General features: G+C 41.5%; 1 protein-coding gene and 1 long non-coding RNA gene across 3 annotated transcripts in view; one reads left to right on the forward strand and one right to left on the reverse strand.

Annotated features, from left to right (window-relative positions):
• Window positions 1–782: 782 nt before the first annotated feature.
• Window positions 783–27,011, forward strand: LOC141096874 (uncharacterized). Of its 2 annotated transcripts, XR_012233803.1 has the most exons (6): window positions 783–908; window positions 22,723–22,747; window positions 25,064–25,198; window positions 25,287–25,343; window positions 26,303–26,415; window positions 26,655–27,011. It is a non-coding gene; the product is annotated as an uncharacterized lncRNA (long non-coding RNA). The 2 variants fall into 2 exon arrangements; XR_012233802.1 differs by lacking the exons at window positions 25,064–25,198; window positions 25,287–25,343.
• Window positions 8,484–27,825, reverse strand: part of LOC141096873 (ras-related protein Rab-10-like) — a 117,343-nt gene continuing 98,001 nt past the window's right edge. The window contains exons 5-6 of the mRNA XM_073583732.1: window positions 12,779–12,880; window positions 8,484–11,180 (exon numbers count right to left, since the gene is read on the reverse strand). Coding sequence (XP_073439833.1) covers window positions 11,100–11,180; window positions 12,779–12,880 — 183 coding nt within the window. The 3' untranslated portion in view covers window positions 8,484–11,099. The remainder of the gene's footprint in view (window positions 11,181–12,778; window positions 12,881–27,825) is intronic.

Below are 27,825 nucleotides of genomic sequence, written 5' to 3' on the forward strand. Positions count from 1 at the left end.
TTAATTTGCATATAAGAGGGCACATAATATAGGCGACTTATTAGTACATCATAGACTTCGTCCCCCTCAAAAAAAATTGGCTATGAGATTTATCAGTAAAAGGAAATTATAAATGTGGCCACTGCAAATACTGTCATCTTCACCTGACAGGGAATTCTCTACATTTTGGCTCTACTGAACATAAGGTACAAAACTACATTTCTTGTCAAACTAAATTCGTGGTTTATATTATTTTCTGTCCATGTGGTTATTTTTATATTGGAAAAACTATAAGACCAACTTATGATACGTTTTGGTGAACATTATAGATCTATTACCTCAGGAAAGGGCACACTGCGATTAATCAAGCATATTCAAGATGTGCATAAAGCTAACCCAGAAATTTTGAGTTTTGCAGGGACTGAAAAGGTCAATTTTCCACCTCAAGGAGGCAATCTTGACCAAGCTTTATTGCAACAAGAAGCGAAATGGATTCTGAAAGCACAAGGTCCTCTGGGACTAAATGACCGTATCGATCTATCAGTATTTTTATAAATAATTGTATATATAAAGTTAATTATAATCTTTCTATGATCTTGTAAAAATATAGATTATCTTGTAAATCGATATGGAAAGAATTATCCTTTCCTAGTATTTTGCACTCTGTGTATTGTAATTATTTTGCTAAACATATATTTGTAAATGTTTGTCTCGCAACTCGTTATGTATGTTAATTGGTAAGGTCCTGTGGTCCTATAAAGGAAATGACCTTAAGCTAATCCCCTCACCTGGACCCATAGAAGCGAGTAATCTCAAAACGGCCGTTGTCTGGCACCTCCCTCCCCTAGCATTCCTCTAACGTCCTGCATGTCCACATACCTGTTGATGGAATTCATGTGAAATAAAGACGCAGTTTTTCAGCTCTATTGGTGAGTGCTGCATTTTTCTTCTTTTTTCATGATACATTGAAATATTCATGTTTCTTCATGCAAGCACCTCTGTTTTTTGACTGAACTATACACTGCAATACTTCAGATAAAAAGCTCTGTCTGTTTATGTGGTGATTTGTGTGCCCTAGTCTGTCGTTCATCTGTGTGCTTTCTCGCTGGGATTACAAAAAAGAAGGCATAGATGTAATATGAATTACAGTGACCTAACTTAAATGTGTTTGGCTTGGGTACAAAAACCCTGCTGACAGTTTCTCTGTAAGTGCTCACTGCAATACCAGGATTACACAGCCATTGTGAGATGGACTGCTAAAGTAAGTACATCAGTCACATCAGGTCCATTAATTTATACTAGGGGGCAAGCCCTAACAGCTGTAGTTGTTATTTCACAGTGGCTGGAGTGCTTCTAGTTCCTGACCCCTTATGCAGCAGTTGCAGTCATTTTAGATTGTGAAGTCTGGAGTCAGGTCTGTGTAAAATCTATATGTGATCACATCAATTGGGTGTCAATCTAAAGTTACTTTTACCTTCTGCTTGCCCACATGACCCCTATTATACAAACTCTATATTGAACAGTCTTTGTTAGGGTTGTTTACTTGTTGCATTTTTTTTTTATGCAAAAAATACCGCAAATAACTGCAGCATTTTTACAGTAACACCAAAACTGGGATGTCTAAATTTGCATTCACAAGGTCCATTTTTTTTTTACATACAGCATGTTAATTCTTTTTAACATACAGTAGTTTTTTTCTTATTGAGATCAAAATGGGTTAGAATTTAGAAGCAAAAAAATGCAACAAAAACTTCTGCTGCCATCTTCTGGCCATTTGTCTGCTTTTTTCATGCGTTTGAACACACACTAAAGCTTCCTTCACAGTGTTTTTGTTGTCATCTTTAAGTGTTTTACAAGGCTATTTTTGAGGGATTTTATTTGCATATTTGCAATGTCTTTTTTTTATACCTAAAGAGAACTGTTTGAAAACATTTGAAAAAAGAATCATAATTATACAATTCAGCATTTAAAAACAACTAGACCCCAAAATTGAACAGAAATGCAAATCAAAATATATATGGCTTGTAATGCTTTTTATATTTCATCATTGTTTTGCAGCTAAAATCTGTCCACAATATTCGTTGATTATAATATTTATATATATATTGTGTGTAAAGGGGACAGTGCATACCAGGACAGGGATGAGGGGACAGTGCATACCAGGACAGAGATGAGGGGACAATGCGTACCAGGTTAGGGATGAGGGGACAATGCATACCCAGTTTATACTCGAGTCAATAAGCTTACCCAGTATTCCGTGGCAAAATTAGGTGCCTTGGTTTATACTCGGGTCGTCTTATACTATATACGGTACATTTGAGGAGTGTTTTTGGAGCAGATCTTTCCCCAAAAAAAATCAGCCATAAAAAAACGCTATAAAACCTCTTCCACATATTTTCTAAGAGAAAGTCAAATTTGCTATACATTTGGGGAGATTCCGCAGCTTTTTTTTTTTTCCTGAAGATGCTCTGAAAAATGCATGTTAAAAAAAAAAAAACATCACTTTTTGGAAGCAGACTAAGGCCTGTTTCACACTTCCGTTTTCAGATCAGTTGTAATCCGCGAAAATGGCGGAAAACGGATCCGTCGGCGGATTGACAGCAACATGTGGCACCGGACTGTTGTCTTGACGGATCCGGCGAAGGCTGAATTTCAAAGGAACCAGTGCCCGGAAAAAAGGAGAGAGAAAGAGAGAGAGAGCAAATGATCCCGGAGCAAAGCTTCCGGGCATGCGCACATGAAAATAGCGGTCCGTCAAGATGAAAAAACGTTGGAGTGTCCGTCTCATCCGCCCGGGAGCCAGAAAAATTTTGGCGGATTCGTCAAAAACGGGGGTAACGGATGACCGTCAGTCAAGATCCGCCAATAAAGTAAGTCTATGGGGGAAAAAACAGATCGCCCCTTTTTTGTCGGATCCGTTTTTTTCAAAAATTGGCGGATTATAACTGACGTGAAAAAACTGAAGTGTGAAAGAGGCCTAAGGAAAAGGTCTCCAAACTAAGCATGGCCTAATCAAAAGCTGGAAAAAACACTTTAGGAAAAAAAAACAAAAAAAAAACACCACTTCAAAAGCGCTTCAGGAAACATTCACAAAAAGCGAGCCTAGCATTCGAATGTTCTTTGCGATAAAGAGCATTCGATTGCCCTTGGAGCTTTTGAATCACGACATAAAGCAAATAACACTTTAAAAAAACAAGACTCAAAAGTGGATTTACAACAAATCAGGTTTTTAATAAAATTATTACAAAACGAACAACCGATGAGGCAAAGAAAACACCAGTTTAAATAGAAGTGAAAGATTTGAGTGAAATGTAACCGAATTAGGCATCCGATTGTCGCACTCGTACATTTTGCACTTCTTGGATTGGATCCCTTTCAAGATTTACAAGATAATCTGGAATCTCCCAAAGCCAAAAGCAGAAGGCTGAGCTGAGATAACCAGTCATGGACTCTGCTAATAAAACAAAAAGCTATAAAATAGCATACAATATTTATTGGCAGCCGGGGTCATCTCATAGGTTTACTGCACAATTTTCACTGGTTTTAGAATTTGGAATATTTGATAATCTAGCATCAACCAGATGTCTGTAATGATGAAAAATAAGTATCTAATTGTATAAAAATCACATTCTAATAACAAAAATGAACAAATTGGGCAATTCTCTGTTTCCATGGTGCTATAATGTATGAATACGCTCTCATTAACAGAAAATACACATTTATTAATGGACCATTTGATTTATAATTTATGTCAAACTGCATTTGTACAATGATAAGTAGAAAGACACAGATACTGGGGTGTTTTTAGGTAAAAAAAAAAATAAAATAAAGAGATTACAACATATAACATGGCTTCTCAGTCATAATAATAACATTGACATTAAAACAAATATAATAGGATCAATATTTAATAATACCATATAAAATACATGAAACATTCAGAGTAAAAAAGTAAAATGTGACGTATGCAAAATATAGTCGAAAGAAGACCCTTCTCTTGCTAAAAAAAAAAAAAAAAGTTGAATATCTTGTAAAAATCCTGACCTCCCCTTGAGTCAGACACTTTTTATTCCATTTTGCGCTGCTCCATTGCAGATATATTCAAGTTTATAACGTTTGGAGCACAGTATGTGAATTCTCTGCTTGTAGCGCAACTGGGCATTTCTTCAGACTTCTCTGGGGGCATGCGCATTCATCCCTCCCAATTGCACTACAAGCAGAGATTTCACATATTTCACTCCGAGAGCAATAAATGGGGATATTTTTGCAGTGGAACGATGCAGGACAAATCAGAAAAAAAAGTGGCAGAATCAAGGGAGATCATGGATTTTTACAAAGTATTTGACTCAATTTTTTGAGCAAATGACAGGTACTCTTGAGACGGCTTGTCTCATGATGAATCTTCAGGTGCTCACAGCTCCTTAGCCTCCCAGCTTCCTAGGGGGCGGTACACTCCTGAAAAATCACTGTTTACAGAAGCAGCATGATCCGAACAGGGAACTCTTCCTCCTCTGCAGAAATGCTGGGGGATAGACTGATTGGATCCAGCTTCAGAGCGGCAAAAGCAGAATATAAATTCCAGAGGGTGCAAGAGGCGAGTGCTCCTTACCTAGGTAACCAGCCACTCTGATACACAGCACAAGTGGCTGGTAACCTAGGTAACAAACTGTAAACTATAACATTAAAAATCCTTAGTAAGAGGTAAAGTCCAAAATTGTCGTTTTAACAAGCATTTAACAATTTTGATCAATTATGAACTTGAGACGCTCCTGTAAGTGTGATGCAGCCATCCTTTTCACATAAGCTACTCCTATACATAAGGTAACAGGGGAACATGTGCTTCTCTGTGTCACCTACAGTATATCCACCGACACAACATGTATGCTTACTACAATAGGAAGCGGTGGACAAGCCAATGGAAACCACTGTGGGAATAAAAGATCAGACACTTTGAAGCCCAACATGCCCAATACTAATCTCCTCCCATGCCCGATGTTGGGCGATGGCTGCCCTCATACACTGACATTTTATTGTCATAGGTTACCTTCACAGTTGATGGCACATGCAGGTTCTATGACCAACTGTAGGTGCAAGGACGCATTCACACATCAGTTTCCATCTTTTTCACCACAAAAACAAAATGTTTTGTCCCTATGTGGCGTCCATTTTCTTCACGGTTTTCCTTACCCGTTTTTTAACCACTGAAGGACAGGGCGAATATTTGTGATTTCATTCATTACTCCCCTTCTCCCAAGAGCCATAACTGTTTATTTTTTTTACTTTTCCGATAATATAGTTGTACAAAGGCTTTTTTGGCTGGAAGACTTGTAGTTTACAGTTACACCATTTACTTTAAAAAATAATGTACTGGAAAAGAGGAAAAAAAATCCAAGAGCTAAAAAATCTTGAAAAAAAGTAAAACAAAAAGACAATTACACATTATTTTTTGGGTTCTATTTTTACAGCTTTTATTTTACTGTAAATATGACCCAAGCAATACGGTTCTCCAAGTCAGCATGATTACAGCAATACAAAGATTATATATATATATAATTTTTTTTTTTTTTAAAGGGGAGTTGTCTCACGTCATTAAAGCGAAGCTGTCACCAGGTTTTTGATATGTAATCTGAGAGAGCAATGTTGGAGGGGAAGAGATCCTGATTACAGCGATGTGTCACTTACTGGGCTGTGTTTGCAGTTTCACTACAATCCATGTTTTATGAGCAAAAGATTATCACTACAGGACAACTGGCATTGTACCTCCTAGTCTGACCACACCCCCAGCACGGATTAGCAGCCTTCTGTCACAATACACAGAAAACTGTGACCTGGGTGGGGTCACACACAGCTCAACAACTGAGCTCTGCTAGCAATAGAAATTTGGACATTATGTGTCCAGAACCCCCACTCTCCCCTTTTTAAGCAAAAACATCTGCTAGATAGCTTCTTTGAATATATAATGTATAAATACTATAGAAGGTCAGTGCATAATAATGGGACTTTCATTCCCTACCAATAATTTCTCCTAAAACAAGTGCAGTAGAGGTATAAGTGTATACACACAAACATCTATAGTTAGGTCCAGAAATATTTGGACAGTGACATAAGTTTTGGCATTTTAGCTCTCTATCAAACATATTCAAGATATAGTTATATAATCAATATGGGCTTAAAGTGCAGATGACTCTCAGCTTTAATTTGAGGGAATTCACATCCTAATTGGAGAAAGGATTTAGTAATTACAGCTCTTTAAAGCAAACCTGTCAGCAGGATTTTGCTAAGTAAACTACAGGCATTGTCAGGTTGGCGCTGTTACACTGATTAAAATGATACCTGGGGTGAAGAAATCCGTCTTGTGGTTCTTGTGTAATCAGTGTTAGAAATTTTCAGTTAATGATATGCTTATGCTCCAGGGTGGGACTGTAGGCAGAGTCTTATCTTCCTGCGCCAAGCCAGAGAAACCAAACAGAGACCTGCTGTGCTTTGGGGTAGGCCTGTGGACTGGTCTCTTCTTAGCTCCTCTGACCTAGAGCACCATTATAAGACTCTGCCTACAGGCCCGACCCAGAGCACAAGCATTTCATTAACTGATAGCTTGTAACACTGATTAGACAAGACTGATTTCTTCACAGCAGATATCATTTTAATCAGTGAAAACAAGAAGCACAGAGTGTACATCCCATAAAAAAAATGTATATATTTTTTATGGGATGTACACTCTGTGCTTCTTGTTTTCATAGTATTTATGAGTGTTCCTATCGCAAGATATGTTCCGTTTTGGTCCTAGTGCATTCTATTCTGAGGGCCATATATAATGCTGATATAATGTATTCCGTTCTAATTTGTTTTTGCATCATTTTAATCAGTTTAGCACTGCCAACCTGACATTGCCTGTAGTTTACGTAGAAAAATCCTGCTGACAAGTTCGCTTTAATATGTAGCTGCCTCTTTTTCAAGGGACTAAAAGTAACTGGATAATTATCTCAAAAGCTCTTTAATAGGCTGCATGGGATTGTCCCTCATTAATCCATCATCAACTAACCAAGTAAAAGATCTGGATTAGAGATGGGCGAACCCGAACAGTAAAGTTCGGCGTACCGAACACCTACTTTTTGAGCATGGACACCAAACACAGATGTCACTAGGAGGTCTCTGTTACTGTTTGGATTCACCCCCCCCGAACACCAGGTGTTTGTTGCGCTGTCGTGCATGACAGCGCAGCAAACACTGCTTCTGATTGGTGGAAAAATCATTACCACCGGTCAGACAGCCGCGGGTCCCACGCTGTCAAATGACAGTGTGAGCCCGCCGATGTTGTCGGAGATAAACTGGCGTGGGCTGATGAGACTACTGCTCCCATCAGCCGATGCCTGCTGCCGCTAATAACAGCGGCAGGGCGCTGCTATGTTTAGGCTGGGGGGGCCAATATCTATGGCCCCTTACCAGCCTGAAAATATCAGACCCCAGCTGCCGGCTTTAACAAGGCTGGTTGTCATTAATGGGGGGACCCCACGCCATTTTTTTAGATTTAAATAATTAAAAAAACAGCATTCAGACCCCTCTGTTCTTGATTACCAACCTTGCTAAAGCTGACAGCTGAGGGATGCAGCCCCCCAGCTGTCAGTTTTGCCTGGCTGGTTATTAAAAATACAAGGGTACCCATGCTGTTTTTTTTTTTGTTTTTTTAAAATTATTTAGAGCACAACCACCAACTGATGAATACTCCCATCAGCTGCTGCTTGCTCTCATTGATATCAGTGACCAGAGGTAAACTTTTTACCTGCAATCACAACTGCGGGCTCACGCTGTCATTTGACAGCATGGAAACCACGGCTGTCTGACCAGTGGTAATGATTTTACTGCCAATCAGAAGCAGTGTTTGGAGCACTGTCATCAACATGACAGCGTGACAGACACTGAATGTTTGGGCCCCCCATTCAAGTGAAAGGGGTCCGGGTTCAGGTACTGGAACTGTTCTGGTAACCGAACTTTGTTTAACTGTTTTGCCGAACCCACCGGACCCGAACATCCAGGGATCCGCCCATCTCTAGTCTGGATCTATTTCCAGGTGTGGCATTAGCATTTGGAAACTGATGCTGTGATGTCACAACATGCTGTCAAAGGAGGTTTCAATTGAAGAGAAACAGACCATCATTAGGCTGAAATAAAGAAGAAATCAATCAGAGAGATAGCAGAAATGTTAGGAGTGGCCAAATCAACAGTTTGGTACATTCTGTATAAAAAAATAAATAAATTGCAGAAGTGAGCTTGGGAACTCAAAAAGGCCTGGAAGTCCATGGAAGACAACAGTGGTGGATGATCGCAGAATCCTTTCTATGGTGAAGAAATACCAGTTCACAAAAACAAAGTGAAGAGCACTCTCCAGGAAGTGGGTGTTTCAGTATCTAAGTCTACCATAAAGAGATTTTATGTAGAGGGTTCACCACACAGTGCAAACCATTAATCAGCCTTAAAAAATAAAAAAGGCCAGATCAGACCTTGCCAAAAAAAAAAAAATCTAAAGAAGCCAGCTCAGTTTGGGAACAGCATTCTTTGGACAGATGAAACTAAGCTCAATCTGTACCAGAATGATATGGAGAAAGTATGGAGAAGGCTTGGAAAGGCTCATCATCCAGAGGACATCATATCCTCTGTAAAACATGGTGGGGGCAGTGTGATGGCATGGGCATGCATGTCTTCCAATGGCACTGGGTCACTGGCGTTTATTGATGATGTGACTGAAGATAGAAGCAGACGGATGAATTGTGAAATGTACAGGGTGATAATCTGTGCTCAGTTTCAACCAAATGCAATAAGGTTGACTGGACAGCGCCTTACAGAACAATGGAGAATGACCCAAAACATACAGCGAAAGCAACCCAGGAGTTTAACGCAAAGAAGGGGAATATTATGCAATGCCTGAGTCAATCACCAGAACCCTATCGAGCAGCATTTCACATGCTTAAGACAAAACATAAGGCAGAAAGACCCACAAACCAGCAACAGCTGAAGTCAGCAGCGGTAAAGGCTTGGCAAAGCATCACAAAGGAGGAAATCCAGCGTTTGATGAAGTACATTGCTTCTAGACGTCTGGCAGTCATAGCCTACAAAGGTTTCAGTGCAAAACATTAAATATGAATTTTGGTAAAGTTAATTTGTCCAATTTTTGAGCCTCTGAATTGAGGAGGCTTTGTAGAAAAACAGCTGCAATTCCTAAATTCACAGGATAATTTTGTTCAACCACTTTAAGCCTGAAAGTCTCCTCTTCAATGTCATTTCAGTTGTTTCATTTTAAATAAACAATAGTGACATACAGAGCTGAAGTCAAAAGATTCAGTCACTGCTCAAATGTTTCTGGACCTAACTGTATATAGATATAAACAATAGTCAGTGCGGCGGATGAATGTGCATGTGTACATACTGTACTTCATACTAGGCCATGTTCCATGTAACTTAATGCTGCGTTTTATCTGCTGTTTCTTTTGTGAGAAAATTCTACTGTTTTTAAAAGCTCATGCAAAGTGGATGTAAAACTCATGCCCACTGTGCGTTTAAAAAGCACTTTTTTTGTTTTAAATTCATTTTTACATGCAGACTCAAATACCGTATTTTTCAGACTATAAGACGCACTTTTTTCCACCAAACATTTGGTGGAAAATGGGGGGTGCAGTGGATGGGGGGGTGGAGGAGTGGGAGTGGCAGACTAGCGGGTTGCAGGAGCCAGCTGCTGCAGCTAACACCAGTACCAGCTTTTAAAGAGAAATTAATATTGACTACTGCCCACGCCCAAAAACCCTCCCACCTCTATGCACTGAAGCTGGCCCGAGATGTTGGAGGGATTATGGGCTTGAATATTAATTTCTCTTTAATAGCAGGCATACTGTTAGCCACAGACGCCGGCTTCCTGTAGTGGCTGGGCGTTAAAGAGAATTAAAGTGAATTCACTGCTCTCCACGCCCATGGGAATGCAGAGCAGTGAATATTCATTCTTTTTAGTAGCGGGCACACATTGCCCAGCAGCTGCAGGAAACCGGCATCTGTGGCTAACAGTGTGACTGCTATTAAAGGAGATGAAAATTCACTGCTCTGCACCCCTATCGTACTGGGCGTGGGGAGCAGTGAGTATTCTGGCAGCTGTTTTCGGCTTGTAAGCAGCACATGTCGTCACTGCCATGCTCGGTTTACAAGCTTAAATCAGCTGCTGGCATTAGAACAGGATGCTGCAAGAGAGCGCAGGGAAGGTAAGTAGAATGGTTTATTTTTTTTTTGATGAGGGCCATGCATATTAGGATGGGAAAGAGGGGACCATGCCTACCAGAATGGGGATGGGGGCCATGCATACCAGGACGGTGATGAGGGGGCCATGTATACCAGGATGGAGATGGGGGACATGCATACCAGGATATGAATGAGGGGGCCATGCATACCAGGATAGGGGCCATGCATACCAGGATATGGATGAGGGGATCATGTATACCAGGATGGAGATGAGTAGACAATGTATACAAGGATGGAGATGAGTGGGGTACTCTGGTTTCCTCCCACATTCCAAAGACATACTGATAGGGAATTTAGATTGTGAGCCCCATCTGGGACAGTGCCAATAATGTCTGTAAAGTGCTGTGGAATTAATGGCGCTATATAAATGAGTAAAATAAATACCAGGATGGGGATGAGGGGACCATGTATATCAGGATGGAGATGAGGGGACCATGTATACCTTGACTGGTGACACATACATATATATATATATATATATACACACCAGGGCGGGAGATATTAGTACACGATTAACCACATTTTTTGCTTCATTTTTTTTTTCGTTTACTTTTCTAAAACTAAGGTGCGTCTTATAGTCTGAAAAACACGGTAATTTCTGCACTAAAAGAACACATTTAAAAGCTATGCATCAAATCCATAACAAAAATTCATAAAATGAAAACAGAAGAGACAATTAGAGCAAATTACTGTAGCTTAAAAAGTTATGCACGGCTGGAAAAAATGCAGCACTTTTGCATTTCTATACATGGTCTAAATATCTAACCTCTATTTCAGTGTTTAGCTAAAAAATACTGCTTGAAGGTATATGTCCGAGTCTTCCTTGATGTACATTCACTCAATTACCAACAACTCACGCAGGAGGAGCTTTTCTTCAGTTCTCTCAAGTTCACTATATTTTGACTGATTAGTACAGACGACCTCTGAAAAAGATACAGGAAAGATATATATCTTTGTACTGTGTTAGCCAGTAGATAGAAGAATATTTAGAATTGAGAGTCCTCAGTGGTTGATACCTTTTAATTGCTAACTGAAAAGATGCAATTAAAATGGTATCAACCACTGAGGACTCTCAATTCTAAATATTTCTCTGAAAAAGAAACATTTAAAGTTGAAACTCCAGACGAAAACTCAAGACTCACTTACTGAGATAATGACTTTTTGGTTTTCATTGGTTGTAAACCATAATCATCAACATTAACAAAAATAAAATACTTGAAATAGATCACTCTGTTTGTAATGACTCTATATAACAGGGGTCCCCAACCTGTAGCTCGGGAGCCACATGTGGCTGGCGGTGCCATCAATTGTGGCTCTCGGCTGTCTGGCAGCTTGGTGCATTAGCTCCAGGTCTAGTAAACAGGTATGAGGAGCACATCTCAAGATGGTGAATTTTGTGAGTAGCCCTGCACAGAAGAGCAGACCTGGATGCACATATACTGGTCTTAGGGGTTTAAAGATAATTTAAGGATGGTACGCTGGAGGATGGTACCACTGGTCAGAGGATGTGCTTGAAGATAGATGTAACAGTGTGGTGGGAGCGCTTGATGGAAGATTACTGAAGGGGGTTGTGTAGGGACTGCTGGATCTAGGTATACTGCTTCTGTGGAAAGGCTTTGGCTGTCATTATACCCATAATAGGGGCTTTGGTTGCCACTAATGTGAGGGAGTGTGGGAGCCGGATGCGACTCGCGACCCTTTCTCGGAGCCGGATGTGGCTAGCGACCCTCTCTCAGAGATGGATGTTGCTCTCAAGGTCAGAAAGGTTGGGGACCACTGCTATATAATATGAGTTTCACTTTTTGTATTGAAGCACTGAAATAAATTAACTTTTTGATGATATTCTAATTTTGTGAGAAGTACCTGTATGTATGTATGTATGTATGTATATGACCCCTGATGAAGCATTTGTGAAACATGCATCAGGTGTGTTTGATGCGTGAGTTATTACCCTCGAATATTGTAGCGATATATTCTATTTTGCTTCCGGTTTCAGGAAACTACTATATTTTTTGGCACACCAAGATGAATAATGTAATATGTCTACCGAACATTGCATTAAGAATTCATTATTCTCTTTAGCTGTAAAGACATTTACATTTATTTTCTTGCATTTTATGCTTCTTTTGTGATCTGTAGCAATTACTTCCGTCATGGGTGTTTCCCGGCTGGTTCACCACCATGGGTGCCTGCTGCATCCTGTTGTGCACCTGTGTCTGGTCAAGTTATTGCAAATATGGCTGCTATGTTTTTCAGTGATCATTTTGTGATCTGTACCAGTTATTTCCTTCATTGGTCTATCCCTGTTGATTTACCCACCTATATGTTTTTGATCTATTTTGCTACAAAACCTATATATTACTGATTTTTATTACTATGCATGTTTTGTAGTGTTGTTTTTTGAGACTGTGTGTGTGTAATATTATTGAATGAAAATTTAAAATAAAATGCATGAACCCCTCATTTTTCTGTTAATTTGTTTGATATTCATCTTTACTTAGGATAACTGTATAACACTTACCTTTGAGTATATGGCCTCTGACAACATATGAAACGCATTCTCAATATTGATATTTTCTTTAGCACTTGTCTCATAAAATGGTATACCATATTCCCAAGCCAACTAGAAAAGAACAATCTGTTAGGTGGCAACGGTGAATTGTGTGCATATGTGAAACAGCAATACATACAGTACACTTTATAAAGGAATTATATGCTGTAGACGGCAGGGTAGACATGCAGGTCATACATAAATGTATTGATTACTTTTAGTAAGGAAATATCAGTTAATTATGCTAGGTAAGTGAAATTTCAGCAACTTTTTACAGGAGTCAACTCAAAATTCAGCTTCAGGAGCGCACCACTCTGTCCCAGCTTCCTGCTTTTCCAGGGGTGTTCCTAGAGATTGACAGTTCAGACTAGCAGCATGGCCATGGTCATGGATCTGCTCTCTCTCATGCTGCTAGCAAAGGTAACTTTGCTTCTGTAGCATGAAAGAAGTGCTGAAGGGAGAAGCTTAGAAGGGTCCAATCCAGAGAGCCAGCAAATTTGAGTGGCAGGTCCAGGCAGTAGAGCACAGTGCCTGCTCAATGAGCCATGCCTACATAAGAACCTAGAACTTTCCAGGTTGGGACTAAGATTAATCTCTTTACGGTGTTCCACCTTGTTCACAATTGTTTCTAATGAGTTCACAATCAAATGCAAAACGTTTTCTAATAAGTAAAGGTTTCAGACACAGGAACAAAGACCTTAATTTTTGGAGACATGTCCTGTGGTCTGATGAAACTAAAATTGAATTTTTTGGGTATAATGATCATCATTACGTGGAAGAAAAAGGGAGAAGCTTGGAAGCCTAAGAACACCGTCCCAACTGTGAAACACGGGGGCGGCAGCATCATGTTGTGGGGTTGTTTTGCTGCAGGAGAGACTGGTGCACTTTACAAAATAAATGGCATCATGAGAAAAGAAGATTATGTAGCAATACTGAAGCAACATCTCAAGACATCAGCCAGGAAGTTAAAGCTTGGGCGGAAATGGGTCTTCCAAATGGGCAATGACCTGAAGCATACAGTACTGCCAAAATGGTAACAAAGTGGCTTAAGGATAACAAAGTCAATATTTTGGAGTGGCCATCACAAAGCCCTGATCTCAATCCTATTGAAAGTTTATGGGCAAAGCTGAAAACACCGCTGCGAGCAAGGTGACCTAGAAACCTGGGTCAGTTACAAGTTCAGTTTTAAGATAAATGATGGTGTGCACTCAGGTCTGTAACGGGAGGAGGTGCTGGTGGATTGGACTAAGAAGCCCTTAATTTGGAAAAAAGGTATAATCCACCGCACACTACTACTTGATGATTTGCAAAAAATAAGTAAATTTTATTCAAACGAAGACATCCAGTCAAGATAAAGAATAGTGCCACAACTTCAATTGTAGTATATACACATAGGTTTTCCAGTAAGCTACCCAACGTTTCAATCTTCCCGGATCTTACTGAAGGGGTACTATAAAATAAGGAAAACAATACATAAAAATAAAGACTTTGCATCAAAGATTCCAACAAAACAGAAAATGTAGACTGGCAATGGGAACATAACACATGTATAAAAAAGGGGACAATAAAATAGACCAGGAATTACTATGTCACATACAGTTAAGTTTTGTACAAAACAAAAAAACAAAAAAAAACAACAAAAAACGCTAATGTACAATTTGTTAAAACACAGGAGTTTTCAGAGCAGAAGAGAGACCTAACGGTCTTATTACCTTGGAGACGAAAGTGTCAGTATAAGGCACTTATGAGCAGAGAGTGGTCACCCTTCAGAGTAGTCCCAGGTACTGTATTGTGTGAGGACAAGTTGCATCTATGGCTGCATAAACTTTAAAGAGAGGCACAGTTATTAATAGGATTAGGTCCTATGTGTAAAGTAGTAAAATGGTTGTGACAAGGACTTTGTTATATACCTTAGAATTAGAATAAAAATTGAATAGGGGCTGTGGTAGCCGTCATGTAGGTTTTTGAACCTGAGAGGCAAGGTAGCATAGAAAGGTGGGGTAAATAAAAAAATAATAGTATGATAAAAAAAATTTCTACTTCACAGGTATATAGAGAATAAAATAACCTAAATGCCTGTACCTTAAATAGCTCATCGGGATAAGGTAATAATTTTGTGGGCCGCTATCAGCGGCGAACCTATAGTAGAATTAGCATAATATTAGAGGGTGCTGTTGCTGGCATTTAGTAAGAAAAAAGGAAGGCGGAGAGAGTTTTCTTTATATACCTTGTGGATGAAGCAGAATGGTTGCTGTTCAAAGCGTCTCCAATGGCAGACCTATGGAGAGCAAATGGCAGATTCTTAAATAGCCCAAAATGGGTGGTGGTCTGATTCAAGGTCAGGAAGTAAGGACTAATACCTGGGAAGGTGTCGGGGTCAAGATAGGAGCCTGAGGTCGGGGCGGTGCTCCCGCGCCTTGCCCTGTGTGTCCTGGATGTGTCAGTGTGGGCACTGAAGGGAATTTAAATAGGGCGCCGGGCACCGCCGGACCGAAAGTGTCGCGGCGTCCAGATGAGATGGCGCAGTAGCGGCTATAGCCGCCATGTTGGTTGAGGACATGATTGAGAATTGCGCATGTGCGATGGCGGTAACGGCCGCCATCTTGGTTGAGTACCATCTACATAGAGAAGGATGCAATATTAGAGGGCTACAGTGGCGTGCTAGGTGGAAATATAGTCCACATAGATAGCCAAATAGGCGGACAGCCAAGGCTTGGATTTAGGGGTTAAATAGGGAAACATCAATATGGCTTGTATAAGGGCAAGTAAAAAATGAAGGCAAAATCATAAAGATAGGGAGAAAAATATAAAAATAAGAATGATAAAACAAATGATAAAAATAAAAATAATAATAAAAATAAAACTGGGGGAGTGAATAAAAAAGGGGAAAATTATAATAAAGAAGGAAAATAATAAAAATGGAAAAAATCTCAAAATGAAAAATAAAAAATAAGAAAAAATGGTAAAGACAAAAAATCAATAAAAAAAAATCGGTAATGAAACACACTTACCCTGAGCGGTGACTGTTTATCGTGTCTGAAAAAATAATGATAGACATAATTAAAGTTATAGTAACCAATTGATTTCTCTGTTCAAGCCTTTTGGTGAGAGGGTATCTAATTTATAAATCCAAAAAGTTTCCTTTGTTTTTAATAATTTAACATGGTTGCCGCCTCTCCTTGGTTTGCTTGGCAAAATGGTCTGGTATTGGTAGCCATGTCTTGCCACATCGTATGGTGGATTTATGGCTCGCAATTCTATCCCTGACATGTTGTGTCGTCTCACCCACATATAGGAGGCCACAAGGACATTTAATGACGTAGACAACAAAATTTGAGTCACAGGTATGGTATCCCCGGATGGGAAATGACTTTCCTGTACGTGGGTGAGTCACTGTGTCAGATTTGATAATATTGGAGCATGAAGCACAGCTAAGGCAAGGAAAAGTCCCTCTGCGACGAGTGGCAAGATGACGTTGTATGGGGCCTGTAGCCTTGCTCCCAATATCAGCTCGTACCAATCTGTCTCTAATGTTTGGAGCTCGCCTATTGCACATAAGGGCGGATGTGGTAAAAGCCTCAATGTTGTATGCCCTTGAGAGTAGCGGCCAGTGCTTGCGGATGATTGAGTGGATCCTTGGCATTAGGGGATGGTAAGTGTGTACGAATGGAACTCTTTCTGGTTTAGAAATGGCCAAGTCTGAGGTTGGTGGATCAAAGATCCGTATCATTTCTTTCTCAAGTAGCTTATCTGGATAATCCCTATCCCTAAATTTATTAGACATCTCTCCTAACCGCACAGGTAGTAAATTAGGATCAGTGACAATTCTGGAAATCCATGTAAACTGAGATCTTGGAAGGCTATTTTTTGTGGTTTTAGGGTGGCTACTTGAATAATGTAGGAGGCTGTTAGTCAGTTGGCTTAGTGTATAGATCCGTAGTAAGGTTCCCCTGTGGATCTTTAACTACTCTAGTATCTAAGAATGGAATGGATTCTGTGTCATGATGGATGGTGAATTGTAACTGTGGGTTCTGAGAGTTAAGATAGGTATAGAATGACTGCAAAGAATCTGTAGATCCAATCCAAATTAAGAAAATATTGTCAATGCAACGATGGTAACTTTTTATGTGTAGCCAAAAGTCTTCAGTAGGGTAAATAAATTGTTCCTCAAAAGAATTCATGAAAACATTGGCGTAAGCCGGCGCGACGTTGGAACCCATAGCGGTCCCCCGTCGATGGACGTAGTATGCGTCTTCAAATAAAAATATGCAAATAAAGTCCGTGGAGCCTCATTTAAGAGTCTCAAACACGGGACTAGCCAGATCTTCCTCCAGGGAAGGACCCAGCCAAGCAGTGGCTCCTTTCGGAAACCACCATTACCACCATATTAAGTGGCCCTTTAAGTCAATATCCAGCTCTTTACGAGTTTATAGATATGACAAGGGAAATACCAAGGCCAGGTATCCATCCACAGACAGCTGTTTCGGGGTGTTGCCCCTCATCAGTGTGGAGTAGGATTCTGGCTAGGTGGGAGCAATGCCTAGTAGACCGTGGAGTAGGATTCTGGCTAGGTGGGGGCAATTCCTAGTAGACCAGGGAGCAATGCACCTAGGATTTCACTAATTGAGCGCCTTTGCCGGCTGCCGCAGTGTTTTCTTTGACTGGTCTCCCTGAGGTCAGTGATTGTTTCGTGAAGTTTCTTCAAATAAAAAGAAATTCTCGTACAATACTAGTGTGAGTAAGTCGAGGCACAGTTGAATCGAGTCAGCTGTCATGTTAGAAGTCTCTAATAGAGACCTAGTGGCTTGTAGGCCTTTGGTGTGAGAGATGGATGTGTAAAGACTATTAACATCCAGCGTGACTAATAAGCTATCAGGAGAGACGGTTTTAAGATCATTGATTATTCTGAGGAAATAGGAGGAACAGGATGATCCCTGAGGAAGGTGCCAGGAAGGGCGCCGAAACGCGTAGGAGGAAATAAAGGAGTACACTGCTACAACATCTTGCATCCCAGGTGATTTGTGAATCTCGGCAGCGCGGACTGCAACACACCCTGCTTCCCACAACTTTCTGAAGGTTTTTCCACGTGCGAGTGGTTGGTGGAGGTCCTGCAGCAGCTGATTCTGTGATATGCTCTCAAGCCAGTTGTGGGTTACACAACTGGAATAGGTGAGTGGAACTGTATTATACCGCTCATACTTCTAGTGTCACTAGTGATAGGGCACTATTGCGCCTCTTGTTCCCCCCACCATTTTTGTATTGTCTTATGTTTGTCTGTTGTGCCATGTTCGTCTTTGTCCTGCTTGGACTTGTAGTCCTTCTGTTTCTCTGCCTTGCCTGTTTTCGCTATGCCTTGTTTCGTACCTTGCCTTGCTCTGTCTTGTTCCTCCCTATGGTCTCAGTCTTTGCTTGCTCTGCCTCGCTCTCTTCTATGGTGCTCTGTAGTGGTCCCTGGCACATGCACCATCCCTCCTTTCTTTCCTTTCATGCTCTTTTCCATGTCTAGTCCCAAGGCTCTGCCTTGGCCTGGCTCTGGGCTTCGGCCTACGCTCCGCTGCTAGACTCTTTCCTATTATGCTCTCTTGCACGTTTCTAGGCTAGTCCCAAGGTTCTCCCTTGGCCCGGCTCCGGGCTACGGCCTACGCTCCGCTGCTAGCTCTGTTCTTGCTCTGATCTGATTCCGTGATTCTGCCTATGCTTCCGTTCCTGGTTCTGTACTCTGCTTAAGCCTGCCTTGTTTCTCGTCTTGTCTTCCCTTGCTCTTTGTTCGTATGCTCTTTGCATGCACCTGGCCTTCCTAGCCTCCTGTTTGTGCCTCAGCCGTGCCCGCCCTAGCCGTGCCCGCCTGCTTGGGCCTCAGCCGTGCTCGTCGGTCAGTGACAGCTGTGTCGCCTGCCATGCCTCAGTCGGGTTTGCTGGAGTCTTGCCCGTCTGTCAGTGCCGCAGCCCGATCAGCTAGCCAGTGCCCCAGCCGTGCCTTCTGTGCTCCCTTGTACTTCACGCTGTTTCCGCACTGTGCTCTGCGTGCTCTCTAAAGCAGGCGCAGGCCCTCGCCTGCCCATGGCATACCTCCCCGTGCTTCTATAACAGTACGCGCAGGTTTGGCCATGTACCCTGTCGTGCCCTCTTACACGCACAGGTCCTAACCTGGTCCTTAAACCCTGTCCCTGGCGTGCCTCTCTGCACGCGCAGGCCTCTGCCTCGCCTGGACCCTGGCGTGCCCCTTTGCACACTCAGGACTCTGTCTTGCACCTCGTGCCTTGGCGTGTCTCTACCCACGCACTCTGTCTCGTACCTTGTGCCTTGGCGTGTCTCTACACATGCACTCTGTCTCGTGCCTTGGCGTGTCCCCTACACACGCACCTAGTCTTGAACCCTGGCGTGTCCCCTACACACGGCGCCTTGCACCTAGCCTTGAACCCTGGCGTGTCCCCTACACACGCACCTAGCCTTGGACCTCGGCGTGTTCCCTAACACGCACCATGCCTGGATATCTGTCGTGCCTCCTTGCCTGAAACCTGGTTTGCCTGCCGGATGCCCGGAACCTGCCGATCGCTGCCAGAGATCATGAGCTGGATGACTGCGGCCTGACGTCCGGAGCTGATGTTCGCAGCCTGATGCCTTGATGATGTCGATCGTTGCCAGCAGTCCGGAGTCCGATGCCATCGTGCCGTTACCTGTACCTAGGCGTGCCACCTGGCACGTACCATGCTATGGACCTTGGCGTGCCCATGCACGCACCTTTCCGTGTTTGCTTTCTCACGTTTTTACACTGTATGTGATCCTGAGTTATCCTAATGAAGATACCGTGCACCTACGTCTTGTCTTGTCTTGCTTCCTGCTCATCCTTGTCTTCAGACACTTGCACATAGTGTTCCCCTGAGCCGGCCGTCTGGTCCCAGCAGTCGCGGTGGCTCACCCCCTTGGTCTTGCCCCTGACGCTCCCTGTATAGGGGGTGGTTTCTCACAAGGTAAGCTCGCCCTAGGTGGGTGGGTGGCACGACCTAGAGGGTCCACGCAAAAGATGGGCTCAGCAGGAGCTGAGTCCGTCACAATGAGCAAGTAGTCTTAACCAGGGGTGTTAGTATTTTCTCAAGGAATACTGACTGTCCGTTGATGCCACAACTGGTCTACCCTGTGGGTTGACCAAGGATTTATGTATCTTTGGTAAAATATAAAAAAACTGGAGTAATGGGATGTGGATTTAACAAAAATTTGGCTGTTTTACTGTCGATAATATGTTTATCCAGGTTGTCATTAATCAAGGTTTGGATTTTTTTTGGTTATCTCTGGAGTGGGGTCTCGTGGGATTATCCGGTATGTTTGAGTGTCAGAGAGTTGTCTTGTTATCTCATTGATATACATGGAGCGATCCATGATCACAGTGGCCCCGCCCTTATCCCCTGGTTTAATGACAACGGATTTGTTACTCCGCAATGAATCACGTGCTTGTTTCTCTATCAATGTAAGGTTGTTATGTTTAGGAAAAAAACCTAGTCGTTGATGTGTAAGGTCCTTGACCTCACGACCGACAAAAGAAATGAAAGTTTCAGTAGCATGAAAAGTCTGTGGAGGATTAAACGAACTGGGATTACGTAACCCCAGATTGGTCACGGAAATCTCCGCAACAGACGTGTCCCCATTGGGGACACTCTGATATCGGGATTTCCTTGTAAAGTCCCAAAGTGAGTCTTTAATCTCACAGCACGATAAAATCGTTGAAGGTCCTTTTCCAGCTGGAATGCATCCCAGTTGGGCGTAGGACAAAATGAAAGTCCCTTTAGAAGCACATACAGTTCTGCAGGTGAAAGTATGTAACTGGAGATATTGATCACTAGGTTGAAATTTTTGCTGGGTTACGTAATCCCAGTTCGTTTAATCCTCCACAGACTTTTCATGCTACTGAAACTTTCATTTCTTTTGTCGATCGTGAGGTCAAGGTCCTTACACATCAACAATGACTAGGTTTTTTTTCCTAAACATAACAACCTTACATTGATAGAGAAACAAGCACGTGATTCATTGCGGAGTAACAAATCTGTTGTCATTAAACCAGCGGATAAGGACGGGGCCACTGTGATCATGGATTGCTCCATGTATATCAATGAGATAACAAGACAACTCTCTGACACTCAAACACACGGGATAATCCCACGAGACCCCACTCCAGAGAACCAAAAAAATCCAAACCTTGATTAATGACAACCTGGATAAACATATTATTGACAGTAAAACAGCCAAGTTTTTGTTAAATCCACATCCCATTACTCCAGTTTTTTATATCTTACCAAAGATACATAAATCACTGGTCAACCCACCGGGTAGACCAATTGTGGCATCAACGGACTCCATACTCTCACCACTGTCAGTCTTCCTTGAGAAAATACTAACACCCCTGGTTAAGACTATTTGCTCATTCCTACTCGATACAGGACATTTCCTCAGAATAATCAATGATCTTAAAACCGTCTCTCCTGATAGCTTATTAGTGACGCTGGATGTGAATAGTCTTTACACATCCATCTCTCACACCAAAGGCCTACAAGCCACTAGGTCTCTATTAGAGACTTCTAACATGACAGCTGACTTGATTCATCTGTGCCTCGACTTACTCACACTAGTACTGTACGAGAATTTATTTGAAGACACATACTACGTCCAGCGATGGGGGACCGCCATGGGTTCCAACGTCGCGCCGGCTTACGCCAATGCTTTCATGAATTCCTTTGAGGAACAATTTATTTACCCTACTGAAGACTTTCTGCTACACATAAAAAGTTACTATCGTTACATTGACGATATTTTCTTAATTTTGATTGGATCTACAGATTCTTTGCAGTCATTCTATACCAATCTTAACTCTCAGGACCCACAGTTACAATTCACCATCCATCATGACACAGAATCCATTCCATTCTTAGATACTAGAGTAGTTAAAGATGCACAGGGGAACCTTACTACGGATCTATACACTAAGCCAACTGACTGTAACAGCCTCCTACATTATTCAAGTAGCCACCCTAAAACCACAAAAAACAGCCTTCCAAGATCTCAGTTTACACGGATATCCAGAATTGTCACTGATCCTAATTTACTACCTGTTCGGTTAGGAAAGATGTCTAATAAATTTAGGGATAGGGATTATCCAGATAAGTTACTTGAGAAAGAAATGATACGGATCTTTGATCCACTAACCTCAGACTTGGCCATTTCTAAACCAGAAAGAGTTCCATTCGTACACACTTACCATCCCCTAATGCCAAGGGTCCATTCAATCATCTGCAAGCACTGGCCACTACTCTCAAGGGCATACCCCAAAATTGAGGCTTTTACCACATCCGCCCTTATGTGCAATAGGCGAGCTCCAAACATTAGAGACAGATTGGTACAAGCCGATATTGGGAGCAAGGCTACAGGCCCCATACAACGTCATCTTGCCACTCGTCGCAGAGGGACTTTTTCTTGCCTTAGCTGTGCTTCATGCTCCAATATTATCAAATCTGACACAGTGACTCACCCACGTACAGGAAAGTCATTTCCCATCCGGGGATACCATACCTGTGACTCAAATTTTGTTGTCTACGTCATTAAATGTCCTTGTGGCCTCCTATACGTGGGTGAGACGACAACATGTCAGGGTAGAATTGCGAGCCATAAATCCACCATAAGATGTGGCAAGACATGGCTACCAATACCAGACCATTTTGCCAAGCAAAAGCATACGGTAGCACAGCTTAAGTACCAGGTCATCGAACAGGTACCAAAACCAAGGAGAGGCGGCAACCATGTTAAATTAATTAAAAACAAGGGAAACTTTTTGGATTCATAAATTAAATACCCTATCACCAAAAGGCTTGAACAGAGAATTCATTTGGTTACTATAACTTTAATTATGTCTATCATTATTTTTTCAGACACGATAAACAATCACCGCTCAGGGTAAGTGTTTCATTACCAATTTTTTTTTTTTTTTTTTTTTTTTTTTGTCTTTACCATTTTTTCTTATTTTCATATTTTTTATTTTGAGATTTTTTCCATTTTTATTATTTTCCTTCTTTATTATAATTTTCCCCTTTTTTATTCACTCCCCCAGTTTTATTTTTATCCTTATTTTTGTTTTATCATTCTTATTTTTATTTTTCTCCCTATTTTTATGATTTTGCCTTCATTTTTTACTTGCCCTTATACAAACCATATTGATGTTTCCCTATTTAACCCCTAATCCAAGCCTTGGCTGTCCGCCTATTTAGCTATCTATGTGGACTATATTTCCACCTAGCGCGCCACTGTAGCCCTCTAATATTGCCTCCTTCTCTATGTAGATGGTACTCAACCAAGATGGTGGCCGTTACCGCCATCGCACATGCGCTATTCTCAATCATGTCCCCAACCAACATGGCGGCTATAGCCGTTACTACGCCTGCGCCATACCATCTGGACGCCGCGTCACTTCCGGTCCAGCGGTGCGCGGCGCCCTATTTTAAATTCCCTTCAGTGCCCACACTGACACATCCAGGACACACAGGGCAAGGTGCGGGAGCGCCGCCCCGAACTCAGGCTCCTATCTTGAGCCCGACACCTTCCCAGGTATTTGTCCTTACTTCCTGACCTTGAATCAGACCACCACCCATTTTGGGCTATTTAAGAATCTGCCACTTGCTCTCCATAGGTCATAGAATCATATCATAGAATCGTAGAGTTGGAAGGGACCTCCTGGGCCATCTGGTCCAACCCCCTGCTCAAAGCAGGATTCGCTAAATCATCCCAGTCAGATGTCTGTCCAGCCTCTGTTTGAAGACTTCCATTGAAGGAGAACTCACCACTTCTCGTGGCAGCCTGTTCCACTCATTGATCACTCTAACTGTCAAAAAGTTTTTTCTAATATCTAATCTGTGTCTCCTCCCATTCAGTTTCATCCCATTGCTTCTAGTCTTTCCTTGTGCAAATGAGAATAAAGTTGATCCTTCTACAATGTGACAGCCCTTTAGATATTTGTAGACAGCTATTAAGTCTCCTCTCAGTCTTCTCTTTTGCAAACTAAACATTCCCAAATCCTGCAACCTTTCCTCATAAGACAGGGTTTGCAGACCGGTCACCATTCTGGTCGCTCTTTTCTGAACTTGCTCCAGTTTGTTGATGTCTTTTTTAAAATGTGGTGCCCAAAACTGGACACAATATTCAAGATGAGGTCTGACCAAAGAGGAGTAGAGGGAAATAATGACTTCACGTGATCTAGACTGTATGCTTCTGTTAATACATCCTAGAATTGCATTTGCCTTTTTTGCTGCTGCATCACACTGTTGACTCATATTCAGTCTGTGATCTATTAGTATACCCAAGTCTTTTTCACATGTGCTGTCACTTAGCCCTATTCCTCCCATTCTATATATGCTTTTTCCATTTTTATTGCCCAGATGTAGTACTTTGCATTTCTCCCTGTTAAAAACCATTCTGTTTGTTGCTGCCCACTTCTCCAGTTTATTTAAATCTTTTTGAATCCTCTCTCTCTCTTCTCTAGTATTTGCTATCCCTCCTAGCTTTGTGTCATCAGCAAATTTAATCAGTTTACCCTCAATGCCTTCATCTAAATCGTTGATAAAGATGTTGAACAATACAGGGCCCAGGACAGAGCCCTGTGGTACCCCACTTGAGACATTCTTCCAACTGGATGTGCAGCCATTTACGACCACTCTTTGGGTCCGATCACTAAGCCAGTTATGAATCCACCTAACAGTTGCCTTGTCCATTCCATACTTAATCATTTTTTCAATAAGGATTGTATGAGAGACTTTGTCAAATGCTTTGCTGAAGTCAAGATATACTATATCTACAGCATTTCCTTGATCCACCCAATCAGTGATACCGTCATAGAAGGAAATTAAGTTAGTCTGACATGACTTATTAGTTACAAACCCATGCTGACTCTGTTTAATCACTTCATTCTTATCCAGGTATTGACATACATGTTGTTTAATAATTTGTTCAAAGATCTTTCCTGGTATAGAAGTCAGACTCACCGGCCTATAGTTACCTGGGTCCACCTTCTTCCCCTTTTTGAAGATAGGAACAACATTTGCTCTTCTCCAGTCTTCTGGCACTTCTCCTGTTCTCCAAGAATTTTCAAAGATTATAGAGAGGGGTTCAAAAATTTCTTCTGCTATCTCCTCAGTACTCTGGGGTGTAATTCATCTGGACCTGGAGACTTGAATTCATTTAGGCTAGCTAAGTGTTTCCTCACTATCTTTCTGTTTATAGATATCCTGGATTCTTCTATTCCCTTAATAGGACAGTGAATAACAGTTGATGTTACATTTCCTTTCTGAGAGAAAACAGATGCAAAATAGGAGACGCTTTGAACAGCAACCATTCTGCTTCTGCTGCATCCACAAGGTATATAAAGAAAACTCCCTCCGCCTTCCTTTTTTCTTACTAAATGCCAGCAACAGCACCCTCTAATATTATGCTAATTCTACTATAGGTTCGCTGCTGATAGCGGCCCACAAAATTATTACCTTATCCTGATGAGCTATTTAAGGTACAGGTATTTAGGTTATTTTATTCTCTATATACCTGTGAAGTAGAAATTTCTTTTATCATACTATTATTTTTTTATTTACCCCACCTTTCTATGCTACCTTGCCTCTCAGGTTCAAAAACCTACATGACGGCTACCACAGCCCCTATTCAATTTTGATTCTAATTCTAAGGTATATAACAAAGTCCTTGTCACAACCATTTTACTACTTTTACACATAGGACCTAATCCTATTAATCACCTTGACTACTGCAACCTCCTGCTCTGTGGCCTCCCCTCCAATACTCTTGCACCCCTCCAATCTATTCTAAACTCTGCTGCCCGACTAATCCACCTGTCCCCCCGCTATTCCCCAGCTTCTCCCCTCTGTCAATCCCTTCACTGGCTCCCCATTGCCCAGAGACTCCAGTACAAAACCCTAACCATGACATACAAAGCCATCCACAACCTGTCTCCTCCATACATCTGTGACCTCGTCTCCCGGTACTTTCCTGCACGCAACCTCCGATCCTCACAAGATCTCCTTCTCTACTCCCCTCTTATCTCCTCTTCCCACAATCGCATACAAGATTTCTCTCACGCATCACCCCTACTCTGGAACTCTCTACCACAACATATCAGACTCTCACCTACCATCGAAACCTTCAAAAAGAGCCTGAAGACCCACCTCTTCTGACAAGCCTATAACCTGCAGTAACCACCGATCGACCAAACCGCTGCATGACCAGCTCTACCCTCGCCTACTTTATTCTCACCCATCCCTTGTAGATTGTGAGCCTTCGCGGGCAGGGTCCTCTCTCCTCCTGTACCAGTTATGACTTGTATTGTTTAACATTATTGTTTTTATTATGTACAGTATACCCCTCCTTACATGTAAAGCGCCATGGAATAAATGGCGCTATAACAATAAATAATAATAATAATAATAATAATAATAATAATTGTGCCTCTCTTTAAAGTTTATGCAGCCATAGATGCAACTTGTCCTCATACAATACAGTATCTGGAACTACTCTGAAGGGTGACCACTCTCTGCTCATAAGTGCCTTAAACTGACACTTTCTTCTCCAAGGTAATAAGACCGTTAGGTCTCTCTTCTGCTCTGAAAACTCCTGTTTTAACAAATTGTACATTAGCGTTTTTTGTTTTGTACAAAACTTAACTGTATGGGACATATTAATTCCTGGTCTATTTTATTGTCCCCTTTTTTATACATGTGTTATCCTCCCATTGTCAGTCTACATTTTCTGTTTTGTTGGAATCTTTGATGCAAAGTCTTTATTTTTATGTATTGTTTTCCTTATTTTATAGTACCCCTTGAGTAAGATCGAAACGTTGGGAAGCTTACTGGAAAACCTATGTGTATATACTACAATTGAAGTTGTGGCACTACTCTTTGTCTAGACTGGATGTCTTCGTTTGAATAAAATTTACTTATTTTTTGCAAATCATCAAGTAGTAGTGTGAGGTGGATTATACCTCTTTTGCAAGTTCAGTTTTGTTAGGAGGAATGGGCCCAAATTCCGACCAACTATTGTGAGAAGCTTGTGGAAGGATATCTCAAACGTTTGACCCAAGTCATTCAGTTTAAGGGCAATGGTGCCAAATACTACTGAAATGTATGTAAACTTATGACGTTGCAGTAAGTAATAAAATGTCTAAAACATTCTCTGATTATTCTGGCATTTGGCAAATATTAATAATTATGGTAATCCTAACTGACCTAAAATGGGAAAGGTTTATTCGGATTTCATGTCAGATATTGAGAAAAACATGCAGATGTGTCTTTTTATATAGTGTATGTAAACTTCTGGTTTCAACAGTATGCAGTCAGCCTAATGTTTGTCTACTGCCTAATATAGTTTATATCAAACCTGGACAAATCTTTGCATAGTCCAGGAACCAGCTGCAAAAGCAACCAATTGTTCTTGGGCATATCAATACAATTAATTTAAAGGCTGGCTGGTGTTCAAAATTGCAGGAATGTACACAGGAAGCTGTGGTATAGGCGGGGGCAGCTTTGTCACAACAGCAGCACCCAGTAATCTAAGTGATAGATCGCTGAGATCAGAATCAGAACATCCACTGCTTCATCAGGAGCATGCCTAGGCCTTGTAGGAAGGTCATACAGGCACATGGAGGTCACACACACTACTGAGCATCATTTCCTTGTCTTGAGGCATTTCCACTGAAGTTGGATCAGCCTGTAATTTGATTTTCCATTTTGCTTTTGAGTATCATTCCAAATCCAGACCTCCATGGGATATTAATTTTGAATTACATTGATCATTTTTATGTTTTACTAGCTGAAGAGCCCGGCGCTGCCCGGGCATAGTAACTAACTGTGGTTAGTTATAACAAATTATAATTATCCTCCATCCATAGTCCCGTGCCCATATACCCATCATAAATATCCTCCATCCCATAGTCCCGTGCCCATATACCCGTCATACATATCCTCCATCCCATAGTCGAGTGCCCA

Source organism: Dendrobates tinctorius, unplaced genomic scaffold, assembly GCF_039654945.1.
Source record: "Dendrobates tinctorius isolate UK_male_01 unplaced genomic scaffold, ASM3965494v1 ptg000081l, whole genome shotgun sequence".
Taxonomy (NCBI): Eukaryota; Metazoa; Chordata; class Amphibia; order Anura; family Dendrobatidae; genus Dendrobates; species Dendrobates tinctorius.